Raw genomic sequence first — 15,626 nt, 5'->3', positions numbered from 1 at the left:
CCAAGAATATTTCGCAAAGACTTAAAGCAACAAATGACATTAGCTGGAACTTCGTGGACTTCTAAGCCTGTATTTATAAAGTTGTAAGCTAGTGCTTGTTACCTGGCTTTCCAATTACTGCCCTTATCGATTGCTTGTCTTGCTGAATAGGTGTAAACCTTTATATTCCCTTAACAAGTCCGCCTTCCGTTTTTACTTTGGCTTTTTTGGGGGTGAGTCCTGATTCTGAAAACGTGAAGTCACAGAGGACGGCGGCCTCTCGGCGGCATCAGTCCGGCACCGCGCGCACCGCTGGAGGCAGTCGAGCTGCAGAGCGGATCCTCTGTGTGTGTGAAGCAACTCCGGCTGATGTTTGCGGCGGAGAGGAGAGGAGAGAGACGGACGGGAAGAGCGGGAGCTGTGGTTGGCATGACATTTGAGCAAAGTCTGAGGAGGAGCAACGCGCTGCCTAAAGTAGCTATGTCTGCGGCACGGCGCTCCGCTGGACTTCGCACAGGTGAATCAGAACTCCGCAGTGGCTTCGAGCCCCTTTCCTTCCGCCGCTGAACCGGAGATTCGGAGGAGGGAGCAGGAGCGACGAGGCAGTGCCCGCTTCACCCCGCTACAGTCTGGCAGGTGCAGCCGCCAGGAGAGAGGGGCGGAGGGAGGCAGAGCTGCTGCCTAATTAACTCCCCGACGAGCAAGAACACAGGGACGGCTTGCGGAAACAGGTGCGCACCGGAGAGGACACTATGTCAAAGGAGACTAAAGGAAGAGGTAAGGGGGACGTAACATCACCGGTGGTCTCGTGCTAACAGGTAGACCTCTGTGTCTCGCGCTGGTTCGGCTGCGGCTGCATGCTTGAATGCATGGATGAATGCATGGATGAATGCATGGATGAATGCATGGATGGATGGATGGATGGATGGACGGATGGATGGAGTCCGTGACGGAATGCGCTACAATCGCCACGGACTCCCGCATGTGAGACAACCCCCCCACCCCCCCCGGATTCGGTCCAGTCCGGTCCTCATCTGCGAGCTGGTCTCCCTCATGTCCCTGTTTGTCCTCTTTTCTCCGCAGGTGACACAAGTCAGTGGGGGTCAAATGTTATAGAATAGACATTGAGGCGAAGAGAACCTGCCTTTTACTGTCCCACATTTTCTGGGTTGCTGCTGGTGTTAGAATCCAGACGGCTCACATTATAGAAGTTCAGAGCCAGAGGCTTAAAGATTAGCAATTGCAAAGTAAAAAAAACGGAAAGAAAAAGAGAAACCCAGCAGAATACAGAGTTCTTTAGTGTGCTAATAATAGGAGGGAGATTTTTTTTTATGCAGCTCATTTGATTGCTGAACTGGATTTGCAGAAATGAGAGCTGACAGGACAGCATCACTTGGAGGCCTTTGAAGTCATGACATTTCTGTTGCATGAAAAGGTTCATTGTTGCTCTCTGAGAGGAAAAAAAAGGATTATATTGCTGCACGTGTGCCACCTGTTTGCATTGTCAGTCATAGAAAGATGCGATTTGAAGCATCTTCTTTTGGATTCGCCAGAGATCAGGAGGCTTGATCCTACTCGCTGGAATAAAATGTGATGATTAACTTACAGAATGGGTATTTCTCCCATCCTCATGAGCCAGTCTGCGAATCTCCAGCAGCTCCTGAGTCCGTGTTCTGCACATGGCCTCTGCGCTCTGACCTTTCCCACAGGCCCAGGAGTGGACGGGGCACTTTTCCCACAGGGATCAATGACATTTCAGATTATTGTCAAGCTAAGTGGTGACAAAACGTCTCACGACAGTGTAGGGGATTTCATTTATTGCAGCCTGTGGATTTAAAGCAATGTCCTCGCATGCATGCCAGGGCGCAGGGTGCACACCTTTTAATATAGATGTGCGAAGCGATACACGTTTGGTTTGGTTGTTTTACAAATATGAGCAATGTGGTGTGCTTTTGTATTCAATCCCTTGAATACAATGCCCCTAAATTGGACCCCATATAAGGAATTGCCTCAAAAAATTACCTAAGTATGAGGTTGCATCCACACCACCACCCCTGTGTAGCCCACTTTAATCAAACTCAATATTTGTTTGCCTTGAAAGTCTGGTTTGGTTGGAGAGGCGTGAATGCACAATCGAATTCTGGTGCAGACCAAAAAAAGCAAACTGGTCCACCTAAAAACCTAGGTCTCGATTCAGTGGAAATCAGGAAACAGGAAGTGAACTGCAGCATTGGGAATCTTGGGTAAATACAAACTAAACAAACGTGAGAGTCTAACATCAGCAGGAGAAAGTGGCCCGTTGTCTGTTACCAAAGACAAAAGACGAATGCTACAGTCGTTAAAATCTGACGCTACTCCATTTTTGTTTACGTTTCACAAAGAAGGAAGTTGCGCTGACGTCTGCTTCGGATGTTTTTGTGTCATTTCCTTCAGTAATTCTTGATGCAGCGCCATCCCAGGTGAGGGGGGTGAACAGGTTTATCAAAAGGTTTGGATTGTTTGACACAATGCCATGTGAATGCGTACAGCACCAGCTGAAAATGTAACAAATGTTGCAACTCTGGCCCCCAATTGAACCGAGTCTACCGGACAATCAGGTGGGAGAAACACCCTTCGTAGCCTGTTGAAACTCTGGAGGAGCTGCAGAGATCCACATGTCAATTTGGAGACTCTGTTGGCAGGGTAACTGTTTGTCATTTAAAAGTTCAAAGTTGCTCTCCATCCAGTCTGACTGGCTTGGACTATTTTAGAAAGAAGAAACAGCAGAAACCTTATTTAGTGACTGTCCAAATTTTATAAAGACATAAAGGCTTTAAGCTAACAGTTGCAGCTTACCGCGGTTTGAATTTATTGACTCTTTTCATATTTAGTGGTTAAAAAAAATTAAAGCCATTTATGTACACGTTAAAACACAATGAAAACTTTAAACTGTATGCTTGTTCTCTTTTTTTCCCCAGACAAATTACCCAGCATAGTATTCCATAAAGGTTACTATTCAGACATGAGCTTATGTGTAGCTGGATCAATTTAAATCAATGGGGCAAACAGGAACAAATTAGAACTAACGGGACAAATACACATTGTCAAATTGCATAAATCAAACTAAATTAACTTTATCAAACGTTAATAGGCGGCAGGAGCAAGGATTGAAAGCCAGCGGGCAGCATGCAGATCGGGGTAGATGAATTTAATTTCAACAATAATGCTTAAACATCTGGGCCACAGTGAAAATTATATATCTATATATGCAATGCGCTCTTTGCTATATGTGGGTTTACTTCCTATAGCTCCTGAAAACTGGTCTTGGAGATAAAAGCACCAACTTCAGAGGCTATCCATCAATCTGATGAGGAAACCGCAGCATGGCACCCCACCTGAAAAATAAACCCTTCAGCCGGGCTTAAGGTGAACAAACAGATGGCGATGGGGTTTATACGTCCAGTTGTGGTCCAGCCTCTCCAGACACTGCTAAATCATGACCAGCAGCTAGTTCAAAGCAGCAATAAGTCTGATTTACAAACTTAATAAAATGGCACATGAGATTTTTGTTTTGTGGAAATTGTACACAGTTTCTGCAAAGTGTGGGGAAAATTCTGGAAATATTTTGAGTTTGATTTAAGGGGTTTCCATAATGATCAAAATGTTTGGTGCTGTCAACGCAGCAAATTTAGCTGGATGATAAATTGTCTTAGTAGTAGCAATAAACCATAGTATTGTTGTTTTGAGACCATTTTCATGTAAGACATTGATGCAAGTTTGCTCTCTCAATGATAAATAAACATTCATTTTGTACAGAACACTAAAAACTGGTAATGGAAGATGTTTTAAATATTAACAATAAAATTCAACCAAAAATATCAAATAGAATGAAAATAGAAACCATCAAAATGGAAAATATTGAGCTAATTTTAATTTGTCATATAATTAACTGCCGAATTGATTAATTTCTTATTGCAAGAGGTTTAAATACTGTTTAACTTTTCATTTGTTAGATTGTCTAAAGATCCCATCCAAGCCTTCCTTCCTTCCTTTCTTTCTTTCTTTCTTTCTTTCTTTCTTTCTTTCTTTCTTTCTTTCTTTCTTTCTTTCTTTCTTTCTTTCTTTCTTTCTTCCTCTGTTTGCTGTTTTTGCAGGTTCAATATCTGAAGCCACCACTGTGGAAATGTCTGCAGCAAATCCTGATAGAAAAACAAATTAATTGAGAAGCTTGTGTTCACCAGAAATCAGACATCTAGTCGTCTATTTTTAGCAGAGAGTCTCTCAAAAGACAAATGAGCTTCTCTGGTTGTATTGATTTTTTTTCTTTTTTTTTAAAAATCAAACAGCTGCAGCCGGATGTTTTCCGCCTATTAATCTTTTTTTTATTTTATTTCTTTTTATTTGAGCCCTGGTGTAAAATTCACCTGCTAATAAAAAATGCACACTGAGGTTATTTGAGCAAATCTTTATGAAACAAAAATCAGCTATGCAACGTTTTAGTGGTTGTGAGGCTCACCCTGTCCTGATGCTGTTAAAACAATACGAATTCGCCCCAATACATATACTCTCTTCAGGATGTGTAGGATAATAAATCAATACCCATATCTATTGCGATAGACATAGGATCAATATAAATAGATGATACATCTGATAGAATATTCAATATATAGAATATTCATTGAGCTGCGATTCAGAACGGCATTCTGGGAGATGTAGGCAGAAGAAAGGCTTTATCTTCTCTGTCTCTCACAGCAAGCTAAGCAAGGTCAGTGGCATCAACTAACTCACTTTTTGGTTACTTAGCAACGAGTAACTTGCGCAGTTTCAGGTTTTGCCACTGTGCCTAATAACTGCTTAAAAACTGTGGATAAAACAGGAAAGGTCACACCATCAGCTTGGCATTATTTCAGATATAACAAACAAAAAAATCGATAATTATTGATATCGTCTGTGATGAAAAGCTTATATTGTGATAAGTTTTTCAGAAATATCGTCCAGCCCTACATTAACGTGAAAGATGTGGGTCCCAAACCTCCACCTCAAAATTTAGAATTGTATATTTCTGACTATTTTTACATTCTGGAATATTTTCTGTAGAAAACAAAGGAGCCCAGTGGCACACAGGAGCTCCACAGAGGAATGACTCGAACATCCAGGATGGCAATAGATATGCAGTATTTTGCAGGTTAAAATCTGCATCAATTGGAATGATGAGCTTGAAATAACAGGGGAGAGCTCCGTGCTAAGAGGCTCAATCATTTAAGGATTTGTGTGAACCTAAACAAAAAAGTCGTGTTTTAGCGCCATGGCTCACAGTGGTGGCAAATTTCTATATAAAAAAAATCTGTTTTGCTAATTTCTGTCTACCACACCCTTGCAGTCTTGCCCTTTTCCTGCTGCTTGGCCTCAGGTGAAATACGGTGTTACTCATCTCTGTTGGAGATTCAGCACAGCAGAACATTTCTTTTGGTTTGGATGTAAATGAATCGCAGTATTTTTCCCCCCCTCTATTGCTGTCTAAATAAAATAAATATGTCGTGTACCTGCGGCTTTGCTGAGATTTGGCATTGTGCTATAAATAGCTGCTGAATGCCGAGGAGCAATCTCTCTCTCTCTCTCCGTTTCTTTCTGTCTCTCTGCTTTTCTCCTTTTCTCTCCTTGTAAAATTGAATGTTATGAAGACTTTTGTGCGTGAAATGTTATTTCAGTCGACTGATGGCACACGTGTGTCCGCCAAAAGCAATCGAGTTCCAGTCCATCAGCCATTTCTTGTCACTTAGACATGACAGGTATATGTTATTAGAATTCAACAGCTTGCTGTGTCATGTTGCGTCTTCAGATTAGAAACCGGTCCCCAGAGAGGCCTGTTCGGCCCCGGTGTTCTCTGGATATTACAGAGACGTGTGCTAATGCACGCCGCCCGTGACCTCTGTTGTTTTAGTTGATCTTACAAAACGCTGGTAATTTAAATTTAATAGCTGTTTGTCATGGAGAAGCACAGGGGCTTTTGTGTCGGGGCGCAAGCAGCGGCTCGGCCGGCCACGCCTGTTTGGGTTTCTGAGGCGAAGCGAGGCGGCGGGGGAGCGCTTCACCTGGAAGCAGAAACTGGTCTTCGTGGTGACGGCCGGTGGAAAAGGCCTCATTACAGAGATGTGGAGGGCAGGGTATTTTTCATTTCAGTCGTCTGCTTCAGATTTCTCTAGTGTTTTACTGCAGGCAAAGTTTTTTTTTTAAAGCACAATTACTCCCTCGCTCAAAACCGAAAGCAATCAGTTTGCGCTTAAAACTTGCCATTTGTCCAGCACCAGTAAATGATCTGCACTTACGACCCTATAAAGTGCTGTACAAAATGTGGTAGAATCACAAGGTGATGGTAGCAAACTGGGGTTCAGGGCCTTCTTCCAGGCACTTTGAAGCTGGAAATGTGATATTTTCCTTCAGGTATATTTTGCAAATTGTACATTTTATTGTGTATGACAAAGAATACCAGATTAGTTTTTCATTTTGCCTTGAGATGCACAAATCTGATGTCGATATCTGCATAGGTCCCAATATTGAAAACAATTCTAGATTGGTATTGTGACAATATGCCCGATCCTTGACGTCAGATCTATTCAGTCTAATTCTATGCTTTGTGGTCTAAGCAACATCTTGCTTTATAATAGATTTTACATTATATTTGGAACTCCTAATTTCACTTTCTGAACAATTTGAAAGGTTTGTTGCAGTTTATTTTTTTACATGTTTGACAAAGGTATTATTAGGTACTTATTGCATCAATTTCAGTTGATCTATTTTACATTCGATGTTTTACTCCTACTTGCACTGACTGAATAAATTAAAGTTTAGTTTTATATACTAGATCAAGCTTGTGAAGCTGTCCTATGTTTTTAGGCTGTTGGACAAGTGTAGAGTTATTAAATAAATGAGTAATTTAGATGTCTGTGTCCAGCACTGTTTTTCTGTATCAGATTTGTATCGATACTAATCCTCAGATATTTGCATTGGGAGTGAAAAAAGAAACAAATGTACGTCAGGATGCTGCACCATAGAAGATGCTGTAGTAGGTATGCCGGGCCAATTGTTGGCACTTTGAGCTACTTCTCAGTGAGACACTGGTAAAAATGTTGATAAAGTGTTAATAGAGGAGCCATGTTGTGATGACTTCCTGGAGGCGGAGTTTCAGAAAGAGCAAGAGTTTTTAAAGATACAGAGGCCCAATTTCAAGGCGTTAAGTTATTAAGTCAAATTTCATTTAAGTCATATTTGATACCTAGTATAGAAGGTAACATAATTACTTGATTGTGCTATAAAATGGAAAACAAATAAAACTGCCCTTTTAAATGCAGTGAGAGTTCAGTTTTTAATCCTCAAAGTGACTCCATAAGTAAATTTTAGAAATAAATTCTCAGAAATTGCTTGGATTGGTTCCCCAAACACCTGGTTTGAATTCTCCTGATTGCCTCGTTGTCTCTCTGTATTTATTTATTTATTTATATTTTTGTTCTAGTCATCCACACCTGCCTACAGTCACTCACTTCTTGCTCTGCATAACTCTGATTTGTAACTCTCATTCTCAGGAGCCGCTGCCCTGCATGTTTTATATATTTACCTGCAACATCGCAGCAGATTCCAATTGAAGGCTCATTAACAGGCGGCTGCTGACCTTGGTGGCATGCTGAGGAGGTAATTCAACCATTTAAATCAGGTCTTTTGGAGCGGTGACACATCTTAAACACGCAGGGCAGAGGTTGTTGAACACCAAGATTGAGAAGCACGGCTGGATCCATTAGTCTTTATAAAACAGAATGCAGTACTGAATGTTAGCTAAAGTGCATTTGCGTGTTTAGAGGCCATCTCTGAAGATTATGTGAGTCTTTTTAAACTTTTTTTCCATAAGTTTCTTTGGTTTTTATTACCCTCTTTCTTCTTGTATTTTTACATTTTCATTTTGAGTTTTGTAAATTGATGTCTGATGTCTGCCTGCTTCTGGGGACTAATTGCCAAGATGATGTGATGGAGCAGAAAATAGGTCTATGTTTCTTAATACTTGAAATAAAAAAAACAACTAATTATACCTCTTCAGGAATATTGATGATCTGTTTCTCTACATTTTTAGTCGATTTCAAATGCTTATTTATCTGAATAGTTACATTTTTCTCTGTTTCGCCATTTATAGACCAACACAAGTATAACAAGCTCATATTAACTAGATGATCAGTCTGGTTATTTGCACAGGTAGCTAAGTTGAGGCTAACTATAGCTTTGTAGCTGCCGTTTTGAAACTGATTGGTTTGTTTCAACACAATGACTATGTTTTTTTTTTTTTTGTATATATATTGCCTAAAAACCAAATTTATCTTTCTTGGTAGTGAGGGAAAATCTGTGACTGGGCCAGCAGTGCCAAGCCATTCATAGAGGAAATCCAGCTCTATTTCACTCTGTTTACATCAGCGTTTTCTCTGACCTCCCAGTAAAACTGTTGTATGTAACTTTTATTTTTAAAAAAATGTTGTTTTTTTTTTACATATTTCTTAATAATCTGTAGAATTTTTTATTTTTTTTTTAGCTCCTTTGCCTTCTCGTTTTTTTTCTACTGTCATCTGCAGAAATCCACAGCTTCTGGTCAGAAACAACCAATCAGAGCCAGGAAGAGAGTCTTAGCTATGTCAATCATGCTTTTGTATACGATGCTAAATATGCTAATGGTGTAGAAACAGCTTAACGTTCCAAGAAAACTGTTTATCCGCTGTCATTGGTTGCTGTGCTAACTAGCCTTAGCATTCATGGCCGACTTCGCTGTGGGGAACCAGCTGGAGTTTAGCAGAAAGTAAAGATGACGGTCAAAATTGCGCATACATGAGTGTGATTGACGGCACTAAGACACTCCCCCTGGTTCTGATTGGTTGTTTCTGACTGAGTGTAGTACTTCTGCAGATGGCAGTAGGACCACAGGGATGAGCCAGAGGTTGTTCTGTCATAATATAGTGACATTTTTAACAACTATGAAAAAATATATATTTATGACAGAAAATTTTAACAATTCTGATACAGTAACTTTGTAGAAGTACAAACGAGTACATTCCTACTTATAGGTTCATACTTTCTACACTGTTTAAACATAAAATGGAACATATAGTCATTGTAATAAAAAATTGTTTATTGTGATTTTCTTTTAAATTGGAACCATTTTGGATTGAAAAATCTGAAAACAATGAGAGTGGTAAAATATAGAATAATTTCTTCTGTACAGATTCAGATGCTTTAGATCGAGTTTATTTGCAAAATCTGTATATGTGAAAATGAAAATATACAATTTCGACAAGCGTGATACTGCCACTACCAAAAGCGATGGCACAAAATAATAATCATCACTGTGATTCCTCCCCGATAGTCCATTAACACTCAGTCACACCAAGTTCTCAAAAACTTTAATGTGGTGTTGATGTGCTTTACTTTATTGATCTGAACTGTGAGTCGTAACAGAGACACACAGAACATGTTGCGATTGGCTCTGTTCCCAGGTACGCGAGATCTGAATGGATTCAAGAGACCGTGTCTCATTTTCTGACACCTCTTTGTGATCTTCATCTCCACTCTGGCATGTTGCATGTTGAAATGAGCAGCGCAGACATTACTCATTACCTCCTCTTTCACCGCACGCAGAAAAAAAAGACCTTATTGGATTCCCTCCTAACTCCACTGGCGTCACGCTGCGATGCTGCGGCCTGTCCGACGCTCACAAGTGCTTTGCAGCCTCAGAGAGCTCTCCTGCCCTTCTTCACTTTAGATCCGGTTGCTCTTTCGGGCGCTCTTAGTCGCTCTAGAGTTCCTGAGATTATTTTTAATTGCGAGGCGAAAAGTGATGGGTGGCACAGCTTTTCGGAACAACTGAATTGGAGATGAGGAACAGCAATAAGGGAGGTAATTCCCTCAGGGTGAAAGCAAGTGATTAAAGGTAGATCATGTCTTTGCTTTTGAGCCATCCTCAGCGGTGAGCAAATTGTTAATAATTTTTACAACCTGCTGAATTATAAACCTTGTTAACCAATTTCAAACTGTAGCAGTGCAATTATAGATATATACAGCTCTGGAAACCATTAAGAAACCATTAAAAATGATCAGTTTCTCTGATTTAACTTTTTATAGGTATATGTTTGAGTAAAATGAACATTGTTCTTTTATTCTCTGAACTACTGACAACATGTCTCCAATGTTCCAAGCAAAAAAATTTTAGTATTTATTTGCAGAAAATGAGAAACCGTCAAAATAGCGAAGAAGATGCAGCTCTTTCAGACTGCAAGTAAAGCAAAGAACACAAGTTCATATTCATTTAGGAACAACAATACTAATGTTTGAACTCAGGAAGAGTTCAGAAACCAACATTTGGTGGAATAACCAGGAGGTTTTCAGTGGGATTCAATGCAGTGGTATATTAATGTTTTCTAGAGCTGTATAATAGATCACAACTTCGAGTTATTATGGTAATCCTTTAAAGTCAAAATGTCAAAATTGGGTGATTTTATTTATATCTTTGTTATATAAGGTACTGAAATAGTTGCTTATGAAACACAATAATATGCATTTATTCAGCAGTTTGAACACAAATTTGTCCTGGGTCACATTAAGGGACCACCTGCTGTTCTAAAGTGACTCCATGTAAACATCTGTTTTTCCTTGGTTGTTTATCTTAAACACAATGCAAAACCAACAAAAAAAGCTTAAATATATGAAGTTGAAATTAAAAAGAGTCATCAGTCCCTCCAGGAAGTTGTGATCATAACGATAATGGAAATGCTTTTGCAAATTTTAATTTTTGCAGACTTGCAGATTTCATAAGACATCATGACTTTTCCACAAATCTGACCAATCAGCGTTTTACAAAATCCAGGTTTTGTAAAACTTGAGCTTTATAAGTGAGGTTGAAAAGACCAATCACTTCAACTCGGCTGAAATTTCACCAATCCTTTTAGCCTCTTTTTAATTTAAAAGTCAAGTCACTCATAGATGTATTTTGGACTTGGCTATAAATGTTGAAGTCGTCTCCTGACGTGCTCTATTCTAATCCTTTTGTCTTTCTGTCATATTTTTCCTTCAGCGCCATCTGATTTGCTTTTTTTTTTTTTTTGCGCCTTAGTAAAGTATAAACAAACTAAACCTGGACAGCGGGTCCAATTTCATGTTCCTGTTTCTGCTTCCAGTGGTGATGGAAACCAGGTAAATTAGTTAAAACACTTATTGTCCCACATTTGGCTTCATAATGACTCTGGGTTGTAAATCCACAGCACACCACTTCCCATTACAGTGATGAACCTTCGCTTCTCACTAAAAGCTCAGCCTGTTACATGTTTAATTCATCTAAAACCACAATGATTGAAGTAGAGCTTCTGTTCAACCAGACAGATTTAACACATTCAGCCATTTGGAAATGGTTTGCTTCTATTAAAATCTCACTGGATACCAAAAGGACAATTCTGGGATTTCCTTAGAAGATCTGCCACAGAGGTTACCCTAGACCAGGGGTGGGCAATCCTGGTCCTCGAGGGCCGGTGTCCTGCAAGTCTTAGATGTCTCCCTGGTCCAACACACTTGAATCCAACAGCTGAATCACCTCAACGAGTGCAGTCAAGTTCTCCAGAGTCCTGCTAATGACCTCATTATTTGACTCAGGTGTGTGGAAGTAGAGATGCATCTAAAAGTTGCAGGAGACCGGCCCTCGAGGCCTGGAGTTGCCTACCCCTGCCCTAGACACATATGACTGATACATTTGAATTGTGATTGCTATCAGCACTAAGCCACCCTACTCTCATCAATGCATAGGTTGTTTGAAGCGTAATTTATTCTAATCATGTTTGTATTATGTACCTCTGGACACGAACGGACACCAAATGTGCAAAAACCCAATTCTTTTACTTGCCATCCATAGCCACGCTGCCGCAGTAGAACAACTCTGTTGATGAAATAAAACCTGGAGATGCAGGTATTATTAATTTAGTGCTGTGCGCCACAGCAAAGGGAAAAATAACGCACAAAAACCATTGAAGCACAACTTCTTTTTTCTTGCTCTCTCGTTTGGCTACGCCACACAAACTCATTGCCATAGCAACTGACTTCCAACAGCTCCACTTGTGTATCAGGATTTAACATCAAACAACACACAAGCATTTCACACACAAAGAACAGAACATTCAGATCGCTACAGTATCATGTTTATTATCATGCTTGATGTTTATTTTGCTATTATTAATATAAATAAGTGATCGTCTGAACACAGCAGTGGTAGATTTGCTTATTTAATGACCTGCTCTAGTGATGATCTGTCTGAGAGTTGGTATGTGGGTCACATTTGTGTTTTGTTTTTTTTACTGAACTGAAACACTCCAAATTCTGCAGCACATCTACACGTTAAGGTTGTCAAAGTCAAGCTAGCATACCTGACCTACTTGTCTTGCCGTGATTATAATTTTTTAAATTAACTTTTCACTGACTTAAGGAATGTGACACCACAGGGCCTTGTGTAGTTATGTTGACAGTTAGTAACAGAGCACTGCGTTTCTTTATACATCACACATACATTTAGATTTAGCACATTATGTTGACAACATGACAGCTAAAACCGATGGCAGTCATAGCCAACGAGCAGTTTAAAAAAAAGAAAAAGGTGATTGGCCAGATATTTGCAATAGGTACACATCCATAAACCAGGTTAGACCTCTTTTTATTTTCAAAATTATTTGTGAAATACATTCAACAATGTGCCTGAAACATTCCTCTCCCACATTTGGACACACATTCCAGAGGTGCCCTGTTGGTTTGAGATCCGGTGAATGTGGAGACGGTTGAAATACAGTGATTTATTTGTCACGTTCCGGAAAGCGGTACGAGTTTCTTTGAGATTTGCGACGTGGTGCATTATCCCTCTGGAAGCAGCTCTCAGAAGGGTCAGCATCAACACTCGGGGCAGGTTGCGGCTTTTATATAATGATCATTTGGTACGAAGTGTTCCAAAGTGAACTGAGGAATGATTCCCCTTCACCAATCAATCAATCAATCAATCAAATTTTATTTGTATAGCACATTTCAGCAGCAAGGCATTTCAAAGTGCTTTACATCATTACAAACACAGAATCACAATACAATATAGAATCAATCATTAAGTCAAGTTACATCAATAAATTTGTAATTGATTACATTTCAAATACAATCCTAAACAGGTGGGTTTTCAGTTGAGATTTAAAAGAAGTCAGTGTTTCAGCTGTTTTGCAGTTTTCTGGAAGTTTGTTCCAAATTTGTGGTGCATAGATGCTGAAAGCTGCTTCTCCTCGTTTGGTTCTGGTTCTGGGGATGCAGAGCAGACCAGAACCGGAGGACCTGAGAGGTCTGGAAGGTTGATACAACAACAGCAGATCTTTAATGTATTGTGGTGCTGAGCCGTTCAGTGATTTATAAACTAACAACAGTATTTTAAAGTCTATTCTTTGAGCTACAGGGAGCCAGTGGAGGGACTTTAAAACTGGTGTTATGTGCTCTATCTTCCTGGTTTTAGTGAGAACGTGAGCAGCAGCATTCTGGATCAGCTGCAGCTGTTTGATTGATTTGTTGGACAGACCTGTGAAGACGCTGTTGCAATAATCAATACGACTAAAGATGAACGCATGGATGAGTTTCTCTAGATCTGGCTGAGACATTAGTCCTTTAATCCTGGAAATGTTCTTCAGGTGATAGAAGGCCGACTTCCTCTAGCCTGAACTGTGGGTCGTTGGTGGGATGGATCCGTTCCCATCAGAGCAGGCGACATGTTTGCAATCTGTTAAAGCCCAATGCTAGTGAGCCAGTGTGAACTGGAGCCTCAGTCATTTGTTATTTGACAGGAGTGGTTCCTGCTGGTGTTTCTCATCTGGTTTTTGATTGGACATGTTATTCAGAGATGGTATTCTACAAACTTTGACTGTATACAAGTTATTTGAACGGCATCTTTCACCAGTTGTTCCATTTTCGTACCCTCAGCCGCCATTACCTAGATATATTTTTGTCGTTGGTCGATTCTCTGCTCTTCAGAGTATGACGGTCATTGTAGGTAATTTATTTTTTTATTTTTTGTAAATTTCAGCCAAAAAACAACAACATTTTGATTTTTATTAGACGTTTTCTTGAAAAACACATGGAAATTTCAGAGTTTTAAAAGTGAAAGATTTGCAAGAAAAATTTCTATTAATCAGACATTTTCCAAAAGTGGAAAATGTTTGACTTTTCAAACTCAGAAAATTCCAAGTTTTCTTAATAGAAAGTTTCTGAGATCTTAAATATCTTATTTGTTTTCTTAGATCTTATGTTTAGATAGTAATCAAAAATATTCTGAATATTTTTGATGGAAATGTCCCTTTTTTTCAGCCCTTATTAGCCGTCATACTGGACACACGGTTGTGCCTGAAGATACCAGTCAAAATAAAAACAAACAAATGAAACTATATTTGAATCCTATTTTAAGTCATTTAGAGATAGATTCAGAGTAATTACTCACCTCATACAGTAATGACTCATACCACATATTTACTCTGCGTGTGCCACCTTAAAGTACAGTCTGTCTGGGGTTTGAGGAAAACGCTTCCATCCTGTGGGATTTATGGAGATGAGGCTCTTCAGCAACGCCACCTGTTAGGTAATTAAACTGAAATTAAAGCCTGGAGCACGATGAGACCCCGAGAACATACGGCTGAACCAGCATTCCCTTTAGAGGCTTTAGAGGTTAATAAATCACAGATTAAATCCTTTTTATCTCCGTTTGATTGAGAATCATCTCTTGGTTTTCAAATGATCTGTCCTCATGCTTTTACCAGCTGTTTGCAGAACAATCGTATAATTTCTAAGACAAACAATATGCACCCACTTATTTGTGTAACCAGATTTCTTGTAGAAAAGGAATCTGTTGGGGTCTTTTGCTACTTTAGTCTCATATGTTCTGTGGATCTATAGTGTTCGCACAATCCTGCTAACGTTTTTGTGACTTAAGTAAATACATTTTTTCAAAACATTTAGCACCTTTAATGTGACACATATTCTGTTGAATTCTACTAAAAATACAAGTCTGTGAAGTAAAAAAAAAAAGTATCAATAACCTGGTTGCATTAGTAACAAATTTATAAAATATATTTAATATCAGGAATCTGATGATCTTGATGTAAACTTTAGCTATTATGTTTGTATCCTCTAAAAGTGAATTGAAAGGATTTCATTGTGCAAATGTATCAGTCAGGAAAAGGGTGTAAAAGTCTTCACAACATAGTATTTACACCATAACAGAGCAAAGGTAGCCCCCGATAATTAGAGACAATCTGGGTTGACCGAAACATTACAAACCAGAACTGGTCTATAAAACAGATAAAAAGACGAGGCAGGTTCTGGTCATGAAGGCTGTAAAGATGTTTCCATAAATAGTGAAGAAGTTGTACTATTTATTTTTTTTGTCAAATACGAAAAGTAAACTGTGGGGCAACAATTTCAGATGGAAAGTTGGGGATTAAAACAACTGCACATGCAACATAAATATTGTCACACCCACAGTGAGGCTTACTTTCGTCACATGAAGGTGGGATGAAATTTCCTCCAAAACATCCGTTCATTTTAACCCTAAAGCTAATGAAAAATATGTGGGGTTGCCTGAAGAGGAG

The 15,626-nt window shown here is 39.4% G+C and overlaps 1 protein-coding gene across 3 annotated transcripts in view; it reads left to right on the top strand.

The window, feature by feature from the left end:
- Window positions 1-231: 231 nt before the first annotated feature.
- The window catches only part of pitpnm3 (PITPNM family member 3), a 144,264-nt gene continuing 128,869 nt past the window's right edge, over window positions 232-15,626 (top strand). For 2 of the 3 annotated variants that reach the window (XM_027998959.1, XM_027998958.1), the window contains exon 1: window positions 233-756. In XM_027998959.1, coding sequence (XP_027854760.1) covers window positions 732-756 — 25 coding nt within the window. In that variant the 5' untranslated portion in view covers window positions 233-731. Of the gene's footprint in view, window positions 757-15,626 lie in introns of all 3 variants that reach the window. The other variant, XM_027998960.1, reaches the window with a different exon arrangement.

The sequence above is a fragment of the Xiphophorus couchianus genome, chromosome 18, assembly GCF_001444195.1.
Source record: "Xiphophorus couchianus chromosome 18, X_couchianus-1.0, whole genome shotgun sequence".
In the NCBI taxonomy this organism is placed as follows: Eukaryota; Metazoa; Chordata; class Actinopteri; order Cyprinodontiformes; family Poeciliidae; genus Xiphophorus; species Xiphophorus couchianus.
The sequence above is the reverse complement of the archived record's forward strand: the minus strand, read 5'-3'. Positions and strand labels throughout refer to the sequence as shown.